This window comes from Cavia porcellus, unplaced genomic scaffold (genome assembly GCF_034190915.1).
Source record: "Cavia porcellus strain 051 isolate PalLab524CR breed Dunkin Hartley unplaced genomic scaffold, mCavPor4.1 scaffold_9, whole genome shotgun sequence".
Taxonomy (NCBI): domain Eukaryota; kingdom Metazoa; phylum Chordata; class Mammalia; order Rodentia; family Caviidae; genus Cavia; species Cavia porcellus.
The window spans coordinates 54,539,328-54,565,140 of NW_026947492.1; the positions used below are offsets into that span (position 1 = coordinate 54,539,328).

The 25,813-nt window shown below is 45.1% G+C and overlaps 1 protein-coding gene across 20 annotated transcripts in view; it reads left to right on the forward strand.

The window, feature by feature from the left end:
* Window positions 1-25,813, forward strand: part of Tenm4 (teneurin transmembrane protein 4) — a 2,788,855-nt gene that overhangs the window by 2,356,624 nt on the left and 406,418 nt on the right. Inside the window, exon 1 of one of the 20 annotated variants that reach the window (XM_063256392.1) lies at window positions 18,473-18,670. The exons of 18 other annotated variants lie outside the window; for them this stretch is intronic. In XM_063256392.1, coding sequence (XP_063112462.1) covers window positions 18,535-18,670 — 136 coding nt within the window. In that variant the 5' untranslated portion in view covers window positions 18,473-18,534. Of the gene's footprint in view, window positions 1-18,472; window positions 18,671-25,813 lie in introns of those variants that run through there. One more of the 20 variants, XM_063256390.1, reaches the window with a different exon arrangement.

A 25,813-nucleotide genomic window follows, 5' to 3' on the forward strand; every position in this document is an offset into this window, starting at 1 on the left:
CTAGTACCTGGTATATAAGGAATGTTCCCTAGATGGTAGTCCCTGATGCTATTACAAATATAGTAGTGAAATTACTATAATAATGAATTTAGCTGAAAGAGAGGACAAAAAGTGATGGAAGCCCCAGTAAGAAAAGAGAAGATGTGAGCTGCTTATTATGGATGCAAGAGAAATGTTCACATATCATAAACTGTCATACAAACACCTAACCCAGAAAGTGCATGAGATTAAAGTGCTATTTCTCAGAATGTGACAAGAAGGGATTGGTTGCTATGGAAACATACAGTTACAGGGGAAACTTTGCACATGTGTCTACATAGCTGCACAAATTCTACCATTCCCTATCTTCTGCCACAGCTCCAGCCCTGGGCATTGAGGACTGCCATCCAGGATGGTGGAGTAGGCAAATCTTAAACTCAGAACACTTGGAAACTGTTTTCATTTATGATATGAACACACTTTCTGATTAAATATAGTTGGTCTCCTGCCCTTTATTCACAGTCAGTTTCTGACTGTAGGTGCAGAGGTGCTGCTCCCACTTGACTCTGCTGAATGCCACAGGCCAGAGATTTCCTCCTCCAGAAGAACCCAAGTATAGGCAAGACTTCACAGTTGTGTATTGCAGTGTTTTTCAAAGTGTGGGTTATGGTCCATTACCAGGTCATGAAGTTAATTGGGTGGTTTAAGATCATCATTTATTGAAGTGAATCAGAGTAACTCAGTAACCAACAGAGCTGACGAAGGTCATGTACAAATGGATAAAAAGAAGTAATTCCCCTAAATCAGCAAGGAAAAGATAGGCAACTTCAAAGATGAGTAAAATGGGCCAGCAATTTAGCTCAGCAGAACAAGTGCTTGCCTGGAAAGTGCAAGTTTGTGAGTTCAATCCCTGGTACAAGAGAGAGAGAAAGAGAGAAAGACAGAGAGAGAGGAGAGGAGAGAGAGAGAGAGAGAGAGAGAGAGAGAGAGAGAGAGAGAGAGAGAGAGAAATGACCAAAAGATTCAAACAGATATTTCATAAAAGAGGATCTCCAGATAGCTGATAAACATACAAAAGCATCACTACTCTTCAGGGACTCCTTAAAAGCACAGTGAAATGCCACATGCAGCCTTCAGAATGGCTACAATGAAAAAGAAACTTTACCTAGTATTGGCAAAGATGTGAAGCCACTGGAACTCACATGCTCCTGCAGGGCAAAATGGAATTTGGTGTGATGAATTTGGAAAACTGTTCAGCAGGATCAGTTCCAGCAAAACATATGCATACCAGTACTTCCACTCCATGATGCACACCTGTGAGCTATGCACACAGATGTGCGTGAGAATGCATGGCCATCAGCAATGAAATGCATAAACAAAGCATGACATATTCACAGTTTTCCCATCTTAAAAATGAGGATGTCTTGGACAAGATTATGCCCACCATAATAAAGACAATCTTCGGCACTCACTCCCGAGGTGTGCTTCCTGAGTTTAAACCTATTTCTGCCTTTCCTAGTGAATGTCCGTTGCCAACTTATACAAGCACTGTCTGCCTTGATTCTCTTATGTGCAAAATTGATCATCATAATGGCTGCCTCACAGATCTGTTATGGAGATTAGCAAGTAATCCTAGCACACAGTAAGTGATTTAGTTACTACTGTTTTGGCAGTTGTGATTGTTATACTCCCCATTCATGAAACTGTACTTTGTATTCTGAACTTTTGTCACCTAGAACATGTACAAAATCTCCCAGTGGTTATCACTTGTTGATTGTTTTGTTTTGTTTTGTTCAAGGGGAAGATCCTTTCATTGGTTGAGAAAATATGTAGTGAAAGAAAGTTCCTGTGAATTCAGTAGTGCTTTAACTCAATATTACTCATCATAACAGCTCTTGCTTACTAAGAAGGATATAGGAAATGATCCAAAATGTGGCGAATCTTTAAATTTTTTAAATTTATTACAGTGAAAAAAACACATTGTCTTTAATCCCATCAAAATGCTACCCTCCTCACTTTAAATAGACTTATCCCATTGTTCTTGCCACTTTCACAAGAAATTCTAGAAGTCTTGTTTCATGAGTATCTTTAGCTGCACAATCACGGCTATCTCAAAATCCTGAATCAATTCAAAATATTTATGGTCATTTTGACTGTGGGAAAGAGCCAGAAGTCACACATTTGCCAGGTCCACTGAGTAAGAGGGATGAGGACATATTATAATGGTTTTACAGCTCTGCCTTCCCAATGGTGGCACTTGGCAGGCACATACATCTTACATACATCTTATTTTTATCATACCTCATAAACACAACAGAGAGGAATTTCAGAACCATGTCAGAAATTGGCAAAAACGATGAGACATGTACGTTCAAGCTGAGGGGTAGTATTTTAAGAGGAATTAGTAGCAATGAGTCTGTTATCGTGACAATTTTTAATCTAAACTTTCAACTTTCATTTTGATCACACTTTGTAAGTTGTATAAAACTTTGATTCATATACAATACTTGGTGATACAGTTTTCCTACCAGGAAAGGAAGACTGAGGCTAGGTCACTTTTGTGTCTGAGACAATATGACTAGCACTGATTCAGAACTGGTGCTTGAAATCTATGTGGTCCGCTAGCTAATATATTTCTGACTAGCAGATTTACTGTGTTATGAGTAAATCAGGGTTGATTATGTATTTTCTGAAACAAAATCAATCACTTGCCTTACAGGTACAACCCTTTAAAAAGTAACTCTCACCTAGTGCATTTGACATAAAACCCTGATGATACAGATTCATTTAGGGGAGAATATTTTCAAGAATAATCCTTTCCACCTGTATGGCTGCAATACTATTTTGCAGCACTTTGTAGGTATTACAGTAAACATCAACTCAACTTAGACAAAAGCTTATCACTCTTTTTCTCTAAAGCAACACAATCACTTCATATCTCTCAGTGGCTCAATAAGCAGGCAGTGGTGCTGACCTCTTGAATTTCCAGTTCTGTCCCTTACTAGCAATGTGAGTTCAAGTATACTATCCTGTACTTCTGAGTCTCAGTTTCTTCATCTATGAAGTGGGCAAGACATACACAGGCTTAGAGATAATGAATGTTAAGCCCATCTCCCACTGTGTCACAAAATACAGTAATGAGGAATGGTATTGGTAATTTACCCTACCGGCTTCACTTCCTATAGAGCAGTGGTGTTGAATCTATGGTATGCTTGCCACAGCCAGCCATTTAGAAAGCTCTGACCAGATTAATGTGGACAATTTGGTATCAATTAGTATTTTGAAATTCTGCCTTATGTTTCAGTCTCATGTGAACTTTCCAAGCATCCTTAAACCCTATCAGCATTGGAGTGCTAAGGAGTTTGGGGCTCTGGAAAAGCCAAGCTATTACCCTAAACCAAGAATGGGGAAAATTTCCCCAGATTCTGGCCATCCTGGCTGCCCAGCTAGAGCATCATCGGAGTAGGAAAACCTAGACTCTCAGAGTCTGAACTGGCCTCAGAGATAACATGGAAGGAGAGTGCAAGGAGGTAGCTTGGCCTCTCAGATACAGGTGAAGCAACCAGTTGCTATGACAGAAAGAGCAGAGCCCTTGGTCAGCCATCTTCACCCACGCATGGTTTCCTCATTGTTCAGAGGTTTCTGGTGTCTTGGGCAAGCACCTTAGAATGTCCTGATAGGGTCAGGATCCGAGGGCAGCATAGAAAGTTAGAAAGTCAGAATCTTCAGGAACAAAATCAATTGGATACAATAAATCTTCGACTTACGAATGTTTAAATTACAAACTTTGCCAGATATGAGTGAACCTCACATTACGAACGTTTGTAGATGTGAATAAATCACAGCAGGAGCTCACACATCTGCTAGGTATTGTGGCAGCTGTGCTGCTGTGTGCTAACTGTAGAGTGATACTGTACAGAAGTACAGTATTCCATCAGAGCCCAGGGCATCTGGAAGCAAGAGGAAAGAGTGGTGTTTTGGAGGGGACTGCTAGGAGGTGCAAAGCAATAACAAGAGGAACAAAAGTGAAAATACAGTATAAGACTCACTTTGTCAGACTCACAAGCAAATTCAACTTATGACTGTTCTTCCACAATAGAACTAATCTGTGAGTCTAGGACTTACTGTGGATCTGGAATTCAAGAAAGAGTCGGAGAGTATAGAGTAAGATTTAAAATGAAGACCCAAGAGTACATGTATGATCATCACAATACAGTTCAGCATGAGAAGAGAAGAGAAAGTGGAGTTCATTGCAGTGAGTAATGGGGTATGAAGATCTGATGTAGTCCACGGTGGTGAAAATAGGAGACAGTCCCCTCCAAACACCACTGCTTTTTCTCTTATTTCCAGGAAAAATATCAAGGTATACTCTGATCATTGGGGAAATGAGCTAAAGAGAGGTGACTTACAGTTGACTAAAGTCCATCCTCCCCCCATCCCTTTGCTCACCTCAGATTGGACAGGTCACTTCTAAACCCCAGATGAGTTGCTATCGTGGTACACCCCATAGTGTATTTTAATAAGCTGTGTATGTGTGACATTTTCCATGTTTCTGTCATCCAAATGCTTATTAACCTCCTTTTAGGTCCTCAGTCAGTGGTGTGCTCCCCATTCTGACCCTCACCATCTTTCTCTCCCTTCCATGTTTTCTCCTCGTAGTACTCCCAACAAAGATAATTATTTATTCATATGTGTCTCCCCCAACCAGCACTTAGCTCAGTAGAGCAGGGGCAGATTTGGTCTACTTTTGTCTTAATTACTTTTCTGTCACTAGACACAATACCTGATACCCGTAAGTTAAAGAAAGAGAGATTTATTTTGACTCAGAGTTTTTAGAAGATTCAGTCCATGCTCAGCTGGCTCCAAGATAAGAAGGGAATGGTGAAGGAGAACAGATCACATCACGGTTGCCAGGAAGCAGTGACTGCAGGGAGGGGCCTGGGGGGGAGACATACTTAGGCTGGGCCAAGTGACCCCCCCTCCAGATCAGATGCCACTTCCTAATAGCACTTTCCATTCTGAACTTGTCAGTAGATTACTCCACTGATAAGTGTAGTGCCCTATGGTTCAATCACTTCCCAAACCCCAACCTCTGAACGCGTAAGCCTGCTGGGGCACATTCTAGATCTGAACTATAACAACTCTGTTCACAGCTGTGTTCCTAGAGCTAGAAGAGTTCCAAGATGTTTCTATAGGCATTTGCTAAGCATCTTCTGCCCCTTCACATCCCTAGATTGAAAAGTCCTAGAGCCCTCTGACTGTGCATACATCACAGTTTCCTAATTATTCTTACCGAGCTTGGGAACCCTGACCTAGACATGGCAGTTCAAAGAGCACCTGAGTTATTGTGTCCTGAATAAATGGACTGCTGTTTCTCTGGAGAAAGACACTGATAAACAGGACCAGTTACAAACATTGTGGGGTACAGTACAAAATGAAAACATAGTGCCTTTGTTAACAAAAAATTGTTAAGAATTTCAGGACAGCTACAGTAGAGCATTCAACTGAGCACTTTGGCTTCTGAGTGAAAGCCCTGTGCAACTACACAGGTCACATGGTCACAAAACCAGCCTGGGTGATGAGGACCAGACCTTAGAAGGCTGTAAATACCAGGTTCTGGATTTACATTTTGTTGTGGAGAAAATGAGGAACTACAGGGGGATTTTGAATATAGGCCACATTTGAAGTTTATTTCATCATTTCCTGACTATAGATCATAGTCAGGGTGGAAAGTGTGCCCAAGTATAGAAAGGTATAAAACCCTGTTAATCTCTTCCTCCTCCTCCTCCTCCTCCTCCTCCTCTTCCTCCTCCTTCCCTTCTTCCTCCTCCTCTTCGTCCTTCTCCTCTTCCTCCTCCCCTTCCTTGTACCTCTCCTCCTTCTCTTCCTCTTCTTCCTCCATCCCCTACAGATACCTAACCCAAAAGGACCCAGTGAACATTGGGCTAATTTCCTTCATCTTTCTGAGTTTGTTTCTCTGTAACATAATTAAGATGGTATTTCACCTACAATGGCATGTACTGCTTTATGTCTGTGACATTGAAATGGGACGTAGAGGGCTTTTTAAATGCATGTTTAGAGAGACTCATCTGGAAACGAATTTATGGAGTATGCAGGATGAGGTTCCGCAGGGCTAGGAACAAGAGAAAGGGAGTGGAATCGTAGAAGTTTGAGAACCAGAGCCTCTCTGTTTGGAGAATTGACTTAATTCTTAGGAAAGAGCCTCAAGGTCTGGCCCTGCATTTCCTGGGCTCTGTAGGTGATAGCAAGAAGGAGTTGTCTCTAAACACGGCTTTTCTCTGCCTCTACTCTAAAACTAGGCCACTCCTTGCCCCTGCCCTGGTGCTCAAGTACTGCTCATTGGGCAGCCCTGGACTACAGCAGGCCTGGCAGGGTCAGGGTTCCTGGGTGGAAGTCAGAAGCCTCAAGGTTTAGATTTGCCAGTTTTGTTGGAAATCCCTAGTGCCTGGGCTGGCAAAGGAGAGAGTTAACATTGTCATTGGATCCTTAATTGTGCGTTTCATGAATTTTCATGTTTCCGCTTGCAAGCTTAATGTTGCTTTCTGGGTGAGTTTTTTTATACTTGAGCATAAGAGACTTGTAATTACAGAGTGTCGTGGATTGCAGAGGGTGATTAAAATGGATTTCATGAAATCTGAAGCACTCCCTCCCCTCAACCACACACACACCCCAGTCCAATAGGCGGAGGAGGAAGTCAGACAGAATCCCTCGAAGTAAGTCAGAGAACTGGGATATGAGGGATATGAATTTTCTTTATGCCTTTCCTCCCTGGATCTTGGATCTGCTCCAAGGCAGCCCTCCTCTTCTGCCTCTCTCCTCCTCCTTCTCCTCCTCCCTTTCCTGAATGGAATGCAGCTCTGCCCCTGAACCCTCAGCCGACTCTGACTCCTCATGGAGAAGACAATGAGGCAGAGTAAGATTCGCTTTTGCTTTAGTGTAGATGTTGAGTTGTTTCGTTAGCATCTCAGCCAAGCTTGGCCCATGTCAGAAGACCCTGAACACTGGATAGAGGGCTGAAGATTGCTTGAACCAGCAAAGATAGCTAAGAATTCCCATCTCAGTGTCTTTCTCCTCTAAGCCAAGTCAGTGCCTGGTGCACTTGAGATCTGGTCTTTACTGTAGTTAGAATCAGCAGTGAACTAGTTGGTGCTCAGAAGACATTTAAATACTGTGTAATCTGGCATGTGGGAAGGAGAGGCAGAGGCTAGAAGGCTTCTCAAAGAAGGTGGACTCTGCCCTGAAAAGAGGAAGATCCCCCTGAGAGGGGCCACAGAACAACATGGGGTCTGGCCAAACTGGAAGATGATCCCCTAGAAACTTTCCTCTGTGGCCGGTAAGGGAACCAAGTTCACTTGCCTGACTGCACCCAGGGATATGAGCACTGAAAGGGACTTGTGGCGACTTCTGTGCCAGTCCTTCTGTGGAAAAGAAGAACCGAGCTGTTACCACAGCAAGCCTGACCTTGCAGAGAAGCATCTCCACCAGCCCAGGCAGCACCTTTGTGTGAATCAGAGCACAATGTTCTCCACAAACACCATCCCTGGATGAGCCTGCTCAGCTGTTAAGTCCTTGAGCAGTGAACAGCCTGCCCCACTGTATGCAGCAGCCCCCGAGAGTAGAAAGTGAATAACAGGCTCTCTTTTCCCAGTTCAGGCTCTCTCTGTTCCCCAGCCATACCATGGGCTCCACCATACTGAAGTGTACCTGGGTTTCTACAAATGTCCTTTCTTTAATGACACATATGAGTGAGCACGCGCGCATGCGCGCACACACACACACACACACACACACACACACACGCACATGCGCACACGCACACACTCACGCACACAGGGTTGCCAGTGGTAGGACATGGTGACTCATGGTTGAGCAGAAAAGTCCAGGTCATCTTTGCCCACAAGAGGGCAGAAACAGGGCCACCTAACTCCTGTGACCTAACCGCCTGCCCCACCCCTCTGCTCACACCTTACCCACAGGACAAGAATTTGTTTTGTTCTACATCTTTGGGCCCATCTCTTCTGGGTGAGGGCTTTATTTCCAACTGTTCCACTTAACGCTTTCCTTCCAGCTGGGATGTGGCCACACATTCCTTGGAGGTGCTCCCCTCCCTTTCTCTGCTTGGTCCCATTCTTTGGGTATATCCTTGACTGCTTGTGTGCTGTTGTCTTGTATTTAGGTCTCTAGGGTGGTTTTTCCTTCTAATGTGAGCTCCTAAGGTTATACCAGGCCTCACTCACCTGTGTGTCCCCTGTGTTTAGCACAGGTTTGGCCCATTAGCAGCCCCAAAAGCAGTAGTTGTTGACACAGCCTTAGAGCCTTGGGTGAATGAGTTGAAAGAGAAAAGAGGATCTTCACAACAAGGGCTAGGAACTGGCTGCAGTTTTGCAGCCAGAGGAAGCAGGGTCAGGGACTGTCCTGGAAAAGTCCCTGTCTCTCAGGTACCATGTCCCAGATTCACTGTCCCCTTTCTAAAGCTCCATCCTCCTTGGCCCAGAGCCTTGCGGAAGCTCACTTCTTTGTTGCCCCATGGGTTGGAACTCACCTCAAATGCTCATCCTGCAAACCTGGCTGATTCTGGAGTCTGCTTTAGCTTGTGGATCCTGAAGATCAAAAGATACAGTCCTTTCTGCTTTCAGGCCAGCACTGTGACATGGCCCATTCAAACTGCTGACAGTGAGTAGAGACAGCTACTGCTAAAATGCCTAGGAACCATCTCTCACCGGTCCAATTTCCCTGGCACCTCCTGAGTGCTGAGTCATGGATTCTGGGTGCCAGGTCAGAGCTGTCCTTCCAAGGAAAGAGTGGTCAGGGATTGTCAGGCCAGTGTCACCTCTTTTCCATGTGCTATGAGCTGCCAAGGGTTGGGCAGCTGCAGGGTGGGTTGGCAACAGTGGTTACCATCTGGCCCTGCCTTGAAGGATGGAGAAGAGAGGGTCTCTAAACGGGGTGGGCAGCAACCTCAAGGCAGAAGATGACAGAGATGCAAAGTGCCCTCCCAGAGGAGATGCCAGAGTTCTTGTTTCCAATAAAGGTGATCATGAAAGACTTCATAGGAGAGGTGGCATTTAAACTAGGCCCCTCAAATAAGTAAGAATTCCCAGCTGGAAATATTTTTGGGTTCACACCATGGAGGGAGGTGAATAGAGAATGAGGAGAGAAGTCTCCAACACAGTAGTTGTGTCAGTGGTAACAAAGTGCCCACTGTGGCTTATCTAACTTAATGCTTACTATGACCCTGTGGGCATCCCTACTTTATAGCTCAGGGAACTAAGGCACTGAAAGGTGAAGACTTACCCAGAGTCACACAGGCAGTTAGTAGCAGAGCTGGGACTCAAACCCTTTTCTTGTTTATAGGTCACTCTCTTTCCAAACAATGAACTAAACATAGCTAAGAGTCTGGCTTGTAAGGTATTGGGGTAAGCGCCTCTCAAATGGGTGCTGACTAAACCCTCTCAGCAGCCTTTTGAGCCCTTTCACTCCCGTTCTGCACACTGGGAGCAGAACCTCACAGTAATCTCCAGCCCGCCTGGCTCCCCCGGGTGGCATAGAGTATACTCTTCTGCCTGCCTGTAGCTCTCCCTGCTGGATGCCACAGCTGCATGTCTCAGGCTCTGCAGTTCTTGCTGAAAGTTTTCCTTGGCTCATCCCTTGGGCACCCAGCAAGGAGACCCACTGCCACGAAAGCCCACAGGAAAGAGGTTACTTCACTTCCGGTGCTGGGCTTTGTTCACTCCACATGGCTGCCTCAGCCTTCACAGCAATTAGGCCTGTCTGCACCAAGCCTGCCAAGGGCTTCACGGATGCTTGTGCTGGGCCAAATTTATTGGTGAGTTACACTGGTCACATTTTAAAAATAAGAAGTGAAATAAATAATAAGTGGCAGTATTGTACTTCATAAAAACCATGCTGCCACTCGGCTAGATAGCTGGCACCTCACTTCCTTGAACTGCCACATGTCCCTGCCCACTGCCATAAACATTAACGTTCCTCTGTACACAGATACGCAGCTCTGACAGGAATCCACAGACGTGCCCTCAGTGACTCACAGCATATGCTGACTGCATAAAATTACCCTGTGCTGCAAGATGGCAGAGAAGACATTTTAAGGGAGTCTGCGTGTGCTTGTGCAGGGAAAGGGTGGGGGGAAGAAAGGGAAAGAGAAAGAGGAAAGGAGGGAGAGAGAGTGGGGCCAGCAGAAAATAGCACAAGAACCCAAGAAACCCTCACATGGGGGTATTCACCCGACAGGGACCCTGCACCAGGTGCACCGTGGTTACAGGGCGCCATGGCCAGCACTGTGGCCGGCTGTGAGCCCCCTTTCACTCTCTATTAATAGTTATCTTGTCCCACTTATAAAAATAATGCTAAATGGTGTCATGTCCTTCTCAGGGGCTTCCACCTCACGCGGTGCCCTTTCATCTCTTACTGGTAATAGCAGGTTGATCAGTTGGTAAATACAGTATGTCAGTCAACATCCCAAAATGGAACCAATAGAATACTATTGTGTATGTGCACATATACATGAAATCTCTCTGTATATGCGTGAATATTTGTAGTCAGGTAACATATTCATGCATATCATTAGGAATCAGCTCAGGTGATCATGGGGCTGCAAGCTTGAATTCTGAAGAATGGGCCAGCGGGCTACAGACTCGGGCTCAGGCTGAAGCGGGTGCTGCATCTGGAACACAGAATTTCTTTCTCCCTGAGAAAGCCCAGCTTTTGCTCTGTCTCTCAGCTGATTGGATAAGGTCCGCTCAGATTGTGTAGAATAATTTCTTTTACTTAAAGTCAATTAGTGGTAGCTGTCGGCCACATCTGTAACCTGGCTGTACAGCAACACCCGAGTTAGTATCTGATTGAATACCTGGTCCCTGGAGCCTCACCACACTGATACAAAACTAGCAGCACAGATGGTTTCCATTTCTTTCCATTGCCATTTTCACTTTATAGTAGGAATTTTATAGGGAGATACTTTAAGATTATTTAAATATTCTGTGCCTGGTCACACCTTCTCCTCTTATGTTGAGCATCTTGCTGGAAAGAAGCTGTTTCTGCTTTTTTGTAGAGCTTTTCCTTGCAGAAAGCACTTGGGAACCTGGCCTCAGAACCCAGCTCTCCCTTCAGCTGGACGACTTATCTGACTTTTCTTATCTAGACTCTCTCTGCTCAGTAGGGTGATAGTTTTAGCCCAACAGTTTGGGACATTTGTTCACTGCAGCAACATGCTCTTCGGTTCCAACTCTTGTTTGCTCTGTGACATTGGACAAGTCCCTTCTCTGCCCTGAGCCTCACCAGGTCATCTGTAATATGAGTTTAGGAACTATGCAGGGTCAGCTTCTCTAGGCTGCTGTGAGGATCACAAACAACAAAGAATGCGAGACAGATTCCAGTCTGTGATGTAGCTCTTCACATGGGAAGGATTTGCATACTCTAATAACCTACCTTAGTGAAGGGAGGTGAGGGCAGAACCAGGAGGCCAGGGTGGGTGTGAACCCTAGAGAATGGCCATGTCAGGACTTTCACATGTTCTTTCTTGCTTCTTTCCAAATTGGAGGTTTTTACCCAATATCAGTGTGGATTTGCTAGCGGGCACAGGTAGTACAAAGTGGTAAATTTCAGCTCAACCATAGTTGTAAGGAAGCAGTAACATAAATGAGAATTCCAGATGAAGCCAAATTATATTCATTGCTTTTATACCTGCTATTAAATGTGGCAAGAAGGTGAAAATAGTGATTTCACCCCTTTGAACTGAAATTGGGGTTAGTTGGCAGCTTCCTACCTGTACTATATTAAGTTGTAGGATAAATCAGGTATAATTACAGGATTTAATTATAAGCTGCATCTAACTGGCATATGCATCTGTGTATCTGTATATTGTAAAACCTTCACGATAGTTAACTTTTTAAAAATCTGTCTACCACAAAAGCCTTGAATGTCTAAGCCACTAGCTCCAGGTGGCTCTTCAGGTGGAACTACAAACCTTCCCAGAGGTACTTGCAAAAGTGCTAGAACCCTGGGGCACTATGTAAATCTCCCCAAGCAGACAGTCATTGCCCAAGTGTTGGAGATGGGTCTGTCTCTTGTCTCTTCCTCAGCACCCCCTGCACCTGGCAAAGTCCTCTGTGCGTGGTAAATCCCCCACCTGACAACTGGCTCATCCTTACCACTCATTCTGAAGCCCAGGAATAAGAACATGCTTTAACCCAGTAATAACCTTTCATGAAAATAAGGAGAACACCATGCAAAGTATTTGTACAAAGATGCTCTTTGACAGCAGTGTGTGTCATCATGGGAGAATTGGAATAAACTGTGTGTCCACTTCCAAGGACTGATTGCATCTACTCACTACGCCATACAGAGAGAGTGACCCACCATTAAAAACAGTAACGGCCAGTTGTGCATATGAATGTGAAAGACACTGATTCTATAGTCGTACATACATACCTACATTCATCCATACATGGAGCATATTAAAAATATGTATATGGAGAGGTCGCATCTTTAATAAAAACTATTTGAACACAGAAAATATCAGGAGGCACAGTCACACGCTGCAAGTTTTTGCAAGTCTCTTTGAGTAGTAGGGGCACAGGGACTCTTTAATATGTTATTGTTTTCTGTCTATATAGTGGTGCACAGAAATATTTCATTCTTTTACTCTTTTCTTTCTTGGGGATCCATCCAGGGCCAGAAGCATGGCAGGCAACTTCCTTATCACTGAATCACACCCCTGCAAAAATGTCTTGAATGTCTAGTACACAAGATCCTTGCTTTTGAGATGCTTACAATATTGTTAGGAAATGATAGAGAATAAACAAGTGTATGATTAATTCCAGATGCTAATAAGGTCTGAGAAGGAAATAAGATAGTTTTGGGAAAGCTGATGGAGCAAGGGAAAGTGAGACGACTTCAGCTGGGATATAAAGGAAGAGGACTCCTACAGAGAATCTTAACTGATACCTGAAAGTTAAGGAAGGGACAGGTAGGTGGAATCTGGGGTAGCTGTGTTCTAAAGAAAGGGTAGTTAATGAGAAGGTTTTTAAAAACAAATTCTATACAGTAATGATGAATTACTCCTATAATCAGAAAAACATTTTTATTCAAATATTCATCTGATACATTCAAAACCCCACAGTACACATCTGTAGGCTCCTGTTCAGGAGACCCAGGCTGAGACACAATGAGGGGCTGCACTGAGCAAGGCACCCTTTGCGTGTCTACTGTGAAAGATTCTCTAGAGAAGACCTCTCCTAGGAGGACAGCTCATGCTTTGCTTCACTTTCCCTGATCTTAAGCCACTTTTTTCCTTTATATTTTGACATGTCTGAGGACAGATAGTGTCTTCCAATCAATGTGTACATTTGCCATGATATTTTGTTTTCTTTTCTCAAAAAGACTATTATTGAATCAATGTTGCATCTTATAACTGCTGGCATCTTAGGACTGAAGAAGTGCAGTAGTGTGTGAGTGATGCTAAGAGGACCAACCCTGCAAGGTGGAAGGGCTCAGTGGAAAACGTCACTTCCTCCCGAGAGACTATGGCATTCCCGCAGAACAGCCTGGGACTTTCAGAGCACTGTGCACCTCAGCACCCTAACAATCGGCATCCTTGCAGCCAGCCCTGGTCAGGATGCAGGGAGCAATGGGAGACAGGCTGGTTAACGGTCAGGTACAACCCTGCTAGCAAAGCACCAGCATGAGAAGAAACCCTGGGGACCAAGGAAGTCAGAGGTCATGGCCCCCAGTCCTGCATGGGTGGGAGGGAGTGCCCAAGAAAGCTTCCTGAAGACAAGGCAGGAAGGCACTGGAACCAGAAGGGCAGAGGCACAGCCAGTGTGAGGGGAGCAGGACGCTGTGCCATCAGGCTGCAGAGCAGGTGGACACAGGAAGCCGCCTATGTGGAGGGCATGTTGGGCTGGGATGCTTGTCTCAGGAACTGGATACCTGGAGAGACTTCTGTCACGAAGAGAGATGGCTCCATTTAAGCTTTAAGATCCCGTGGTGCAACATGGTAGCCACTAGCAGCAGGCAGCTCTGTAAATTAATTAAATCACTTTTGCTTTAAAAGATCTGTAAGAACACCTGAAAAACATGTTCAAAAACTCAGCTGCCCAATCACACTAGTCACATTGTGATTGTCCAGCAGCCAGATTGGCTCACTGGCTATATGGGCAGCACAGACACAGAGCTTGTGTATGGGAACAGAAGTTTATTTTTGCACAGGTTGATGTAGAAGGGTCATCTGAGAAGGGCAGATGGAGGACTGGACCGCAGTGACCATACTGCAAGCCAGGTGCTCTACACATGTTATTTGCTCGTATTCACAGCATCCCATACACAAGTACAGGTCAGCAAAGACACTATGGGAGTTCCTTTTTGGCATTTTCCCAGTCTTTTTCTAGCTCAGCTCTGGCTTCTGGAATCAGGGTTATGGTACTCATTTTTTGGAGAGGGGGAACCTGACAGTGTTAAAGCCTCAGCTTTGCCATAAGACTGCCATCTCACCAGCCCTTCCGGGGCAATAAGGAGTTCCCCGGGGGTTCCCTAACTTTCATGATAAATGCTATCCAACCTCACCTAAAATTCCATCCAAGTGTCTAACTCAGCTTTCCAAGTCATGACTGTAACTGGTGCCTATTTTTTCGGTTTCTTCTCCCGCTCAGAAAATGGAGACTATATTGTACTAATATCAATAACGCCTGGGCTTATATACAGCATACTCTTCACCAGGCACCTTTCCGAGTACTTTATATACTAACTCGTTTAATCCTCCTAAGAGCTCTCGGATATAACTACTATTATCTTCTTCATTTTACACAGAAGGAAACTGAGACATGGAGACGATAAGTACCTTGCTTAAGGATTACACGTCTTCCACACCTGTAGGGAGGGTTGCTAGGATTTGAACTCACACAAGATGCTCCTGGAGTTCAGTGCCCAGCCATGGTATTTTGTGGCCTCTCATCATAAATCTTCTGGAACTCGAAGACAGCTACTCAAGTACTTTCCACCTGTTTTGGCTGGATGGTAGGAGGATTTGATTCTGTTCCAAAAAACCTTGGCTGAAAGTTATGCCCAGTCATAACACAAATGCCTCACATTTTGGGGGAAGTTTATGTCATTTTTACAGGACTTTTCTGCCAGGAGTAGTTACACTAATAGTCATCCTATGGTTACACTGTGTTTTCTGGCTTACAAAGTACCTTCATGTACATGTTCCCATTAAGCACCCACATCAGCCCTGAGAGAAAATGAGGTGGGGAGCACAGCTTATAACATAACCCAAGGGGCCCAGAGAAGCAAAGGCACCTCTCCAAATGCAGCTTCACCCCCAATTCTGCTTCCCAGCCTCTCAGCCTGGTCAGTGGGTTCCAAACACAGGCATATGTAGAGGCTGTAAGGCCACAAGCTTGTGTACCAATCCTGAAGCATGCTCTGGTCAAGACACACATCAGGGACCAGAAATTTATTCAGAATAACTCAAGATTCCACTTATATTTCTCAGACATTATCAAGACACTAAATCCACAGCAAAACTTCTTAGTATCTGCCTCTTTTCTACCCTTCTGCTGCATTTTCAGACATCAGTTCTGCAGTCTCTTTTAAATTGCTGATGACCAATTTCTTCATATATAGTTAAAAGGATTTGTCATACATGCATGCAGTCTAAAGGACAGTGCTAAATTCTCATGGCCCCACCTGCTCACCTCAGAAACACAGCACGGTGCTGCCTTTGAACCCCCATGAATGTCCAGCCCTTCCCTCATCTCAGGAACAGGCCCTCCCCAGTCACTCTTGCTTTTCTTCAGTCCTGGACTACTTTTCACCCTGTTCCAGAAAAGGACTCTCCAGCTGGGGCTGTAGCTTGCGGATAGAGCACTTGGGTGGCATGTACCAGGCTCTAGGCTTGATCCCTTACAGTACTGAAGGGAAAAATAAAAACCACTCCTTGTAGCTCACATGACTCCCATGCTTTTTTTTTCCTCCCTGCCTTACATCAGTCAGGCTGGTCTGGTGTCACCTGACCTGGGGGTGGGGGGGACGTGTACAGCTGAGATCTTAGAGGAAGTACACCAGCCTCAGGCAAACTTCTTTTGCAGATAAGGGTATGGAAGTTCAGGGACACCATGAAGGTTTAGGACCTTTGGATGCCTCCTATCTCTTCAGCTCTCCTACATGTTGGAAGGAAGTGGGAGGAGCTGCCTTTTAGTGTGACTCCTGGAGAAGTCCTGCCAAGGGTCACCTGGAGCAGTCTTTTCCCCATGGAGAGGGATGTGCACAGAACAAGGTCTCCTAAAATAAGTTTCTATTATAGATGACTGCTGAGAACTTGCCATGCCAAGCAGTGTCACAGGTACAGTGGATTCTATAGTCAGAAATGAGACAAACTCCCTGACTTGGAGGAACCTAGTGCCTAAGGGCAAATCTTCCCACACTCATCCCCACGCACACAACTGATTCTGGCCCTCCGTTTGCCGTTATAATACATTCACATTTAAAAGTTGGAGATAAAATTAGATGATAATTAGAATAGTTGAGATAGATTCCAGCCAGCATTACTTGTAGGATGCATTACAATCCTTGAAAGTACCAGGAGGGTTTGGACCCTGGGGCTTTAGGTATGCACACCTGTACTTACCCAGACCTGCCACCAGATGGCAGTGATGTGCAGGAGGGGGGTGGGGTGCTCTGGTGAGGAGCTTTTTGGTCAAGCTTTGGAGAGAAAAAAAAAAACGTGTGCTAGATGCTCTTCTGAGTATGCTGCCCTTGTTTTGTCCTTTGATGTGTACAGAGACCCTGTGATTTACATATCTTACCCCCATTTTACAGATGAGGAAACGTGTCTCAGAGCAGAGAGGGATGTACATACAGTAAATGGTAGTCTCCACCTCCCTTTGTGAACACTGGGAAGCAGGCTACACACAATCCTTGGTAAAAGGATTGTTCAAGTGGATACTGCTGCTGGACAGATACGATCAATGATTAGAGGCAGAGGTAGCTGGTGCTAAACAAGTTCCTGAGAACCAGACTCCCTACTCTGCCAGAGAAGAGTACAGTGCGGGTGATCGTCAGGAGGGCAGAAGGTGCAGGTTGACAAGAGCCAAGCAGTGGCAGCAATTCTGTCATCTGTGTTGTCTAGCCAGTGGGTTGGAAGTAACAATGGCTACCGCCAGCTTGGGCTTCATGTGAGGATTAGGAAAAGGTCTCTGGGACTCAGTCGACAAAGCATGTAGGATACACAGGTTGTTGGCCCTGAAGAGCCCTAGTCCAGACTCTTCCTAAACAATCCCTGAAAAGCTCTGCTGCAAACTAAAGGGGAAAAGGGGGAGGATTCAATTTCAAGTTCAAAGGGGGGAAATATGCATGTAATAGTTCCAATGATCATTCCAATCAATAAGTAGTGACAATATCATTTTTATTTAAGGGGAGTAGGCAGCTCTGGGAGCGGAAATGACAAAAGCAGAGAAGATGCCAAGTCTCTGACCTCAGTGACCTTAGATTTGCTCCCTGGTCGTGTCATGGGTTGCTCCACCAAGACTGCGTGGGGGGGGCCTTGTTAAAGGATGAGGGGTAAAGGCACTGTCCTAGACCCCAGTGGAGGAGACTCCAGCAGGGACTCCTCACTGGGAGCCCTCCCAGGAGATAAGCAAGCCAGAGACCCTAGGCTGAGATATGGGGCTACTCAGACAGGAGACGGAAGGCTCAGCGGCCTTGATGTTGAGATCACAGTGTTTCTTTGGATGTTTCAGACACTCGTTAGTTACTAGGAGACAGGTTTCAGATCAGCAGGAGAAACGCTGACCTTTGTACAGATTAGACACCGTATAAACTCATTTCTCATTGAATCCTGATCATCACCCATGGAAGGGGATCTTTTTTTCTGTACTTTACAGATGAAGAAAACAAAAGTCGGAGAAGTTCACTCATTTCTCCAAATTCTGGTGGTGAAGTTAGAATCCAGGTCTTACTGGCTTCAATACAGTTTTTTTCAAACTGAAATTGTCCAGAGATGGTAGTGGTGATGTCCATGGTGTTGTTGGCTGTGAGGCAGGGCTTTTTCCTTGCTTTACAGATTGAAGTCTGAATCACAACCAGGGCTAGCATTCCCCCAACAAGCAGAGGTGGGCTCTAATGCAGATGTTACCCTACAAGCCTAGTCTTCTCCCTGATCCTCTTCCTTATAGGAGTAAGCTCCTGGTCACTAGAGGAGCAGGAACAAGTCTGATGTCTTCCCAGCTTACCTAGAGTGTGGGTCCCGCGCTTGGGAACAGTTGAGAGAAGGCAGCTAAGGCTTCTGCTTCCTACCTGGAGGTTCTCTGACTCATGCTGAGTGGAAGCCAGCACAGAGGCAGGTGTCTTGCTGGAAGCAAATTCCTGGGGAGTGGTGAGCAGGGCTGGGGGAGGAGACTGCCAGGAGCCAGGCCCTGGGAGAAGGGTCTTGGGGGCAGAGCTAGGTGTCTGGCTCAGAGTAGAGGGAAACCGGAAAGATAAGCAGAGCTGAGAGTGATGTGGTCCAAGTGTCTGTGAAACATGATTCTCTCCAAGCCGGGGAGTTGGGAGGGGGAGACACCAAGCAGGGAGCTGTGGAGGCTTTTGAAGGGAACAGACACAGGGGCCTGGGCAGGCCAAACCAGGACAGTGCATGATCCAGGAGACAGTCGATCTGGTGAGTTACAAATATTGTGTGTACCTCTCTGACTCTGCCTAGTTCTTTGCAGCCTTCACAAGCTGTGGGACAAACAGTCTCCTTTCCCTCTTTGGGTTCAATCTTTATTGTTGATCTGGGGTTGCTGTCTGTGTTTTACTAAATTATCTGATATTTATAGGTTTCATTTACTCGTGGTCAGTCTATTGACGCCAGTGTCCAACTCGGGTGGTATTAATTTATCAAGGCTTCTTCCCTGTGTCACATTCTGACTTTAAGAGAGAAACCAAATGTGAGTGTAAACCAAAAGGGGCGTCGGGGGTGAGAGATGCCAAGGCCTGTATCCCAAAGATGCCAAATGATGTGGAGACGGGTTTGAATGGTTGCTGTTTGGGGCGGTTCTGTTAATGACACCAGGAATGTTGATTTGTCTGTTTCCCAACTTACATTTTATGTTTATCTTGGGAGAAAGTCCCTGTAGGGGAGGAGAAATTCCTTTGGCATATTTTGAGGAGGGCAAAAACACAACCTGGCTTTTGCATGGTGAAAATGTGGGAAATTTCAGCTTCTAAACATCTGTACTGGAGGAAGCAAGCTGAACTTTGAGACTCAGTCTCATCTCTTGGCCCAGAGAAGGAGTAGATGCTAAATTGAAAAGTCAGTGTGGGTGATATGTGTTAAGTGAGTGATATAGCAAGACCTTGTCTCAAAACCAAGAGTGCAGAGGCCCTGGGTTCAATCCCTCATACAAGAAAGAAAGAAAGAAAGAAAGAAAGAAAGAAAGAAAGAAAGAAAGAAAGAAAGAAAGAAAGAAAGAAAGATAGATAGATAGATAGATACAGGGGCAACTTTAGGTTTCTTCCTGAATCTCCAAGAGTATAGGTTTCAGCAGTGAAGAACTCCTCTTTGTCAGCCATACCTACAAAAGAAAGGAAAATAGGCCTCCCCCAAAAAAGGTATAACCTATGAGCCCCTTCTGCATGGTTGGAGGAGGTGACCAGGGCGATGGAGTGGGTTCCTGGACTCACATACCAGCTGCACCCTGCCCCGTAGCCTACCATTTGCAAGTCAGTCTGCCTCATTTCCTCATCCGTAAAATGGGGATCAGAGCAGAGGCTGATGCCTCTGTGAAATGATGAACACAATAACCACTCTTAATTTACATTAACTAAATAAATATGAGTGATTGCTATTATTAGATTTGTTGCTGAAATGTTGTTAATCATACCCAAATTTATTATGCGTTTTTGTATGTGCATACGCCCACACAAGAATTGGCCTTCCAAGAAAAGGGATTTAAATGTGTGAGAAAACAACAGAGTATCCCCTAGAGACTGAAACATCCTGGGAAAATTTCTTTAAGTTATTGAGATTGTCTCCGCATTGCCAGAATAGTCCAAGAAACAGAAGAAAAGGCAGGCAGTGGCCCAGCTGTTGACTTTTACTGGTCCGCGTGTTTGGCTAGGTTTGTCCTCTGGCATCCCATCCTTGAGACTGGAGGAACAGCCCAGGGAGTGGCTGTCCTGGGTGCCTTCCAGACAGCTGCTTGGCTAGGGGAGGTCTGAAGCACACCAGGGATGGGAGAATTGGCGCTTTCTTGGGTTGGGTGGGCTACATGGGGCAGGGGCTCCCTAAGGACCTGAGCTTATGGGGTTGGCAGTCCATGCTGATGAGCTCCATCTGCAAATCTTCCCCTATCTCCGTGACACCAGTGATTTCCCCAATGCTTTGTCAATATCTCATCATCACCTTGTTAACTCAGTAGAAAGTTATTCATTCCGTGTCAGTCCTTGGCGGGGCACCGAGTGAGCTTGGGCTAGGCCATCATGTCAGGGAACAGCTGTCAGTTGCTTACCCCCAAACAACATGGTGTGAGGTGCTTCCCAAAGGATGAACCTCGCCACAGCAGCTCCCAGGGGTAGACAGTCAGTGTGCCCACCTTGCAAAACAGGAGACAGAGATTCAGAAAAATTAATTCACTTGTAGAAAGTCACCTAACTAATAGCAAAAAGTGAGACTCACCCAGGGATGAGAGGAAGGAACATCCAGCCTGTTGTTGGAAGCTATTATGCTGCAAGGAAAGTGTAGAGGAGTCAGAGGCAAACGCAGCCAGGCTGAGTCCTCACTCTGCTGTTTATTAGTTGCAGGTCATTAACCCCTCTGAGCATCTGCAAATCAGGAGAAAATGCTTTTCCAGGTTGCTAAGAGAAACTGTAATAACTGAATGACTGGTACTCATTGGACAAGTGCCTGAAAATGACAAATACCACTACATTTGCTCATGACTGAGGAAGTTATGGCCTTGGTGAGCACTGAGGAGTTTGCTTTCCTCCCAGCAGAAAGATCAGTTTAGCCACCTTTAGAGACTCAAGTGGGAGAGGCCTCAAGAGGTTCCTGGCTCTCCTGGCCTTGGGGCTGCTCTCGCTGTGTAAACTTCCCAGAGCTGGATGCTGAAGTCTCCTCTCATTGGTCACTCAGTATCGTGAAAGAGCTTGGGCAGATGTCAGGACTGTACACTTGCTGTTAAAGGTACAAGGTGCTTTGTCATCATGGGTTAAGAACAACTTGCTGCATGGGGGTTTCTGCACTAGGGGACAAGAGTACAGAAAGCAGAGGTATGAGTTCAGGTCTGGGTGTGAATCCTGCCTTGCTGCCTACCACCTGGACATGTCACTTGCTCTTGCAAGCTTCCATTTCCTCATATAAAGATGAGAGCTTTTCCCTTGATGGGCCTCCATGAGTACAGTTTGTCTCTGGTCTCCTGGTGGTAGCCTGGACTCCACGTCCAACTCTTGCCTAGCATAGCCTCTTTACCCATTTCTGCATCTCATGTCAGGCAGGACCCTAAATGTCCAGGCTGCTTCTCGGATTTGGACATGAACCCATTTCCTGCCAGACAGTGAAGATACTAAGCCTTCTTACAGGGCAGATGGAATAGATCTGGCCAAGCTCCAGTTCTGATCTTTTGACCCAATCCTGGACAAATGCACAGTTTGGGACTGGTACCGGCACTGATGTGGGACAGCATGGAGCCACAGGCTGCCTCATAAATCAGGCCTTGCCTTTGAAGCTCCTGCAAGCTCCCAGGGAGAGTCGAGGAGCCCAGTCTTCTTCCAGCAGGAGCTCCTCCCCCGGGCTGGAGTCCAAGTTGTGACTGGACCTGATTTACAGAGGTCTCTCCCAGCAGCAGCCCACTCTGAGAGGGGAGGCCCTGAATAATGAGTTTGCTCTATGACCTGCCTCTCAGGCAGGGGAGACAGAGCTGCCCTAAAGGCAAGGCCACCTCATTCTGGGCCTGTATGGTCACCATCTCCCATACTAGACCCATACATGACCCATACTAGAATTTGGGCCTCCTTGCTGAAAAGATTCATCTGTTCTTTTCAGAAAGGAGGAAAGTTTTCCAACTCTGGCAACCTGATAAAGAGGCTTGATAGATAGATTGGGGTCCATTATGCCAGACTTACTGTTTCCTATGCACGTGATCTTAGACAAGCCTTTTCCTATTCCTGAGCTTCACTATCTTCCCTTTACATGTGGAATTAGTGGATGATGCTGGAATATAGCTGGTTGGGGGATAAATGAATGAACAGATGTCAACCATCGTGACTAGCACATTGTAGGGGCTATGGGAATGTTCTGTCTCTTCTCTCTCCTTCTTCAATTCAAGCACCCAGAGCCCAGGCTTGGGTCATGATACAACCCTATTAAGTAGGAATCCATGAATTATTTTTCTGACAGTCCCAAGCCACTAGACCAGCACTGTCCTATACAATTCTGCTTTTATGGAAATATACTATGCTTACACTGCCTACTTCACTAGCCACTGTTCACATGTGGCTGTTGTACTCTTGAAATACATTTAGTAAAGAGAAGAGCTTAATTTTTAATTCAAAATTGATATTTACCTAGCTATATGTGGCTGGTCCCTACTACAGTGGATGGATGACACAGGAAACCACAAAGAAGACTCGAAGACTTGGCTCTGCATTGGCTCAGGGATATGGCCTTAGATAAATCTCTTCACCCCTTATACATTCGATTTCTTCTGCTCTATCCCAAAAGCTCTTGGTAGAAGAATGAGGCAAACAGTATGCCTCCCTCAGAACATACCTGCAGTACATGTGGGCTCATTATGATTTCATGCTTATGGAACTGATAGCAATGGAGGCTCTAAGCAGAGAAGGCATGAGGCCTGGCTTTGGGACACGTGTTTGGCTGTGTACAGGAAATCAGCACCTACAACGCTGGGGTGCAGTTCCAACCTCTCCCCAGTGTTCTCAGACCTCTAAGCCATCCCCCCTCCATCTTGAGCCTCCTTCTCCATTGGTTCTGCAGTTTACAGTGTTTCCTTTGCCCCGTACTGCACAGTACGGTAAATATCTGTTTTTAGAATCAACATCTCTCCACAATTTTCCATCTTGGTGGCTTGACTCTTGGAGTTTATCAGAGACAGCATCTGCTTAGAGGTTGCTGCTGCCACCCAGAGAAAATGGTGTCTCAGGTAGGGTTGGTACCACAAGATCAGGGGGAAGGTAAGAGGGAAAGTGGGTCTAATTAACCATCTTCGAAGCTGGCTTCTAGCCTCGTGCCTGATGCTGCACACTCTCAAAGTGGCCACCAGACCTCATGTTTATATCAAGACTAAAAAGGAAAAAAGTGCTGTCAGCTACAGACTCCTAAAACTTCTTTTGCTCATTTGTTTGTTTTTACATTTATTGGTGCATTTTAGATATACATAATATACATACATACCACATTCATCATAGGGAGCTTGCACTTGTACATATTTTCTTTCCTCGTTTTACCGCATTCCCTTCCCCTCTCTTCAACCCCTGTCCCCCTCCTTATTTACAAAGCTTTGTTTCCATTTCATCTTTCTTTTCTCATCTTTCTCGTGTTTTTCTTTTCCATTCCTTCCTTTGCCCCTCCTCCACTCCCATTTCCCTTTGAACATTTTCTTCCTATTGCACAATATCTATTGTGCATTTTCATTCTTATTTATACCTTCACTTTCTTACACCAGAGAGGCAAAGCAATATTCACACATGTGTATCTGATTTATTTTACTTAATATGGTCCACAGGCTGGGGATTTAGCTCCATGGCATAATCCCCTGCCTGGCAAGTGCGAAAAAGTGAAGTCATAAGTTCAATCCCAGGTACCAAAAAAATTATATATATATATATATATATATATATCATATATATATATTACTAAGGTCCATCCATGTAGCTATAAATGTTAGTTCCTTCTCTCAATGAAATTTTTCATCTTATTGGCCAGAACTGAGTTACATGATTACTAATCACTGTGAGGAAGGCTGAGAAATTGAGAATCTGGTGGAAATGGGCTTTTCATGATTGCCTTAGCCAAATCATGATTCATTTTCTGAGGCTGAGTTTTTTACTTTTCAAAACAAAATTGGAATTATGTTAGCCTGGAAAATAGGATAGAGAAGGCTCTTTGGTTGACCACCAACAGTACCTGCCTCCTTAATCACTGCACAATTGGAGTAGCATCTTATAATTTACCAAGTATTTTGATTTCTGGTTCTGTTTGAGCCTCTCAAGTTTGTGAGATAGCTTGGGAAATATAATCTCATATAGAAGATAAGGAAAATGAAACTCTTAAGAGGCAAAAATACTTACTCCAGGAAACAGTGGCGCCAGAGTTACCACCCAGTTCTCCAGGCTCTGGAGCCACCTCCTAGGAGTGGGGAGCATGACCTCAAGTGACCAGAAGTCATTTGTCTTTATATCCCAAATATCGACCTCAGTGGCCTGGCACAATGTAGCTGTTCAGTAAATGTTTGATGGATCTATTTAGTTAATGTACGACCACATTAATTTATTAACTTGCACCCAGGAGGGTGGGACAGGAGTAAAGGGTGTTTATTTTGAAGGGTATTTCCTTCAAAATACAGGGTAGGGTCTATGCATATGACTCAGCATTCTAAGAACTAAGCCCAGAAACCATATACTTTACCTCAGGGGACAGCAAGAAGGTCTGTTGGGAAAGAGAAAGAAAGCAGAGAAGCCAATGACTATTTACTTAGCTCCCTCAGCCTCAAAAATGGCTCATCTCAGTAAGCATCCTGCCTTTGGTACAAACCTTTGTCTTGAATACATGTACCTGTGCGCTCCTTAAAGACAGCGGGGAGGCAGGAGCCAGGGGTTCCGTGGCAGTCTCTAACCCCATCTGCAGCCCTGTGGCCTGACAGCACAGGCATCAAGGTAGAGCTGAAAAAGATAAAGAAAAAAGGCCCATCCCTTTGCCCCCTCCAGGACCTTCCACCTTTTGAACAAGATAGATACTCACCTAAACAACAGACACCTCGCAGAGGTGGGCTTCGGGACATTTACAGGAGCACTAGGCTAGGGCAGTGAGGGAAAGGTAAGGCCATGGATCACGTCAGGTGGAAGGGAACAAGGGATCTGAGGAAACTCCAGGAGGATTTGAGCCTGCCTTGCACTAAAGGAAAGGACCAACTGGCAGCCATAGAATAAAGGCTTTCTTTTCTTTTCTTTTCTTTTCTTTTCTTTTCTTTTCTTTTCTTTTTCTTTCTTTTCTTTTCTTTGGGGGGAGTGCTATCAGGACTTGAACTCAGGACCTCACACTTTCCAGGCAGGAGCTGTACCTCTGAGCTAAATCCCCAGCCCCAGTGGTGCAAAGGTTTTTTAGGTTGCGGGTAGCATGTATGCAAAGGTTGGGTGGCAGGAGAGGACAGATGGCCAGGCAGAGTGGCACTGAATGCAATATATTTGATAAAAAGAGTAATGACATGAGATAGGACATGTAAAAGCAGGTGCTGAGATTTAAGTGCTATGGTGGCATCCCCAATTCTGGCCTTGTCAGACCTCAGTAATGTAGAAGTCACCTGAAAGTCTCACTGCAGATTACCATTAAGGAAGGTCTGAGATGAAGCCTGAGATTTTGTATTGCCAACAATGTGCCAAGGAATGCTGCTGCCACCAGTCTATAGATCACATCTTTTGAGGACTCGGGCTTTAGGCAATAGGGAATCACTGAATGTTTTAACATTAAATGACTGCAGTCTCATTTACTTTACAGAACAAATATCTAGAGGCTGTGAAGCTTCTGCAAGGTAGAAGTATGCAGGCAGGGTAAAATATTTTGTCTATATCTCCAAAACTTAGATTG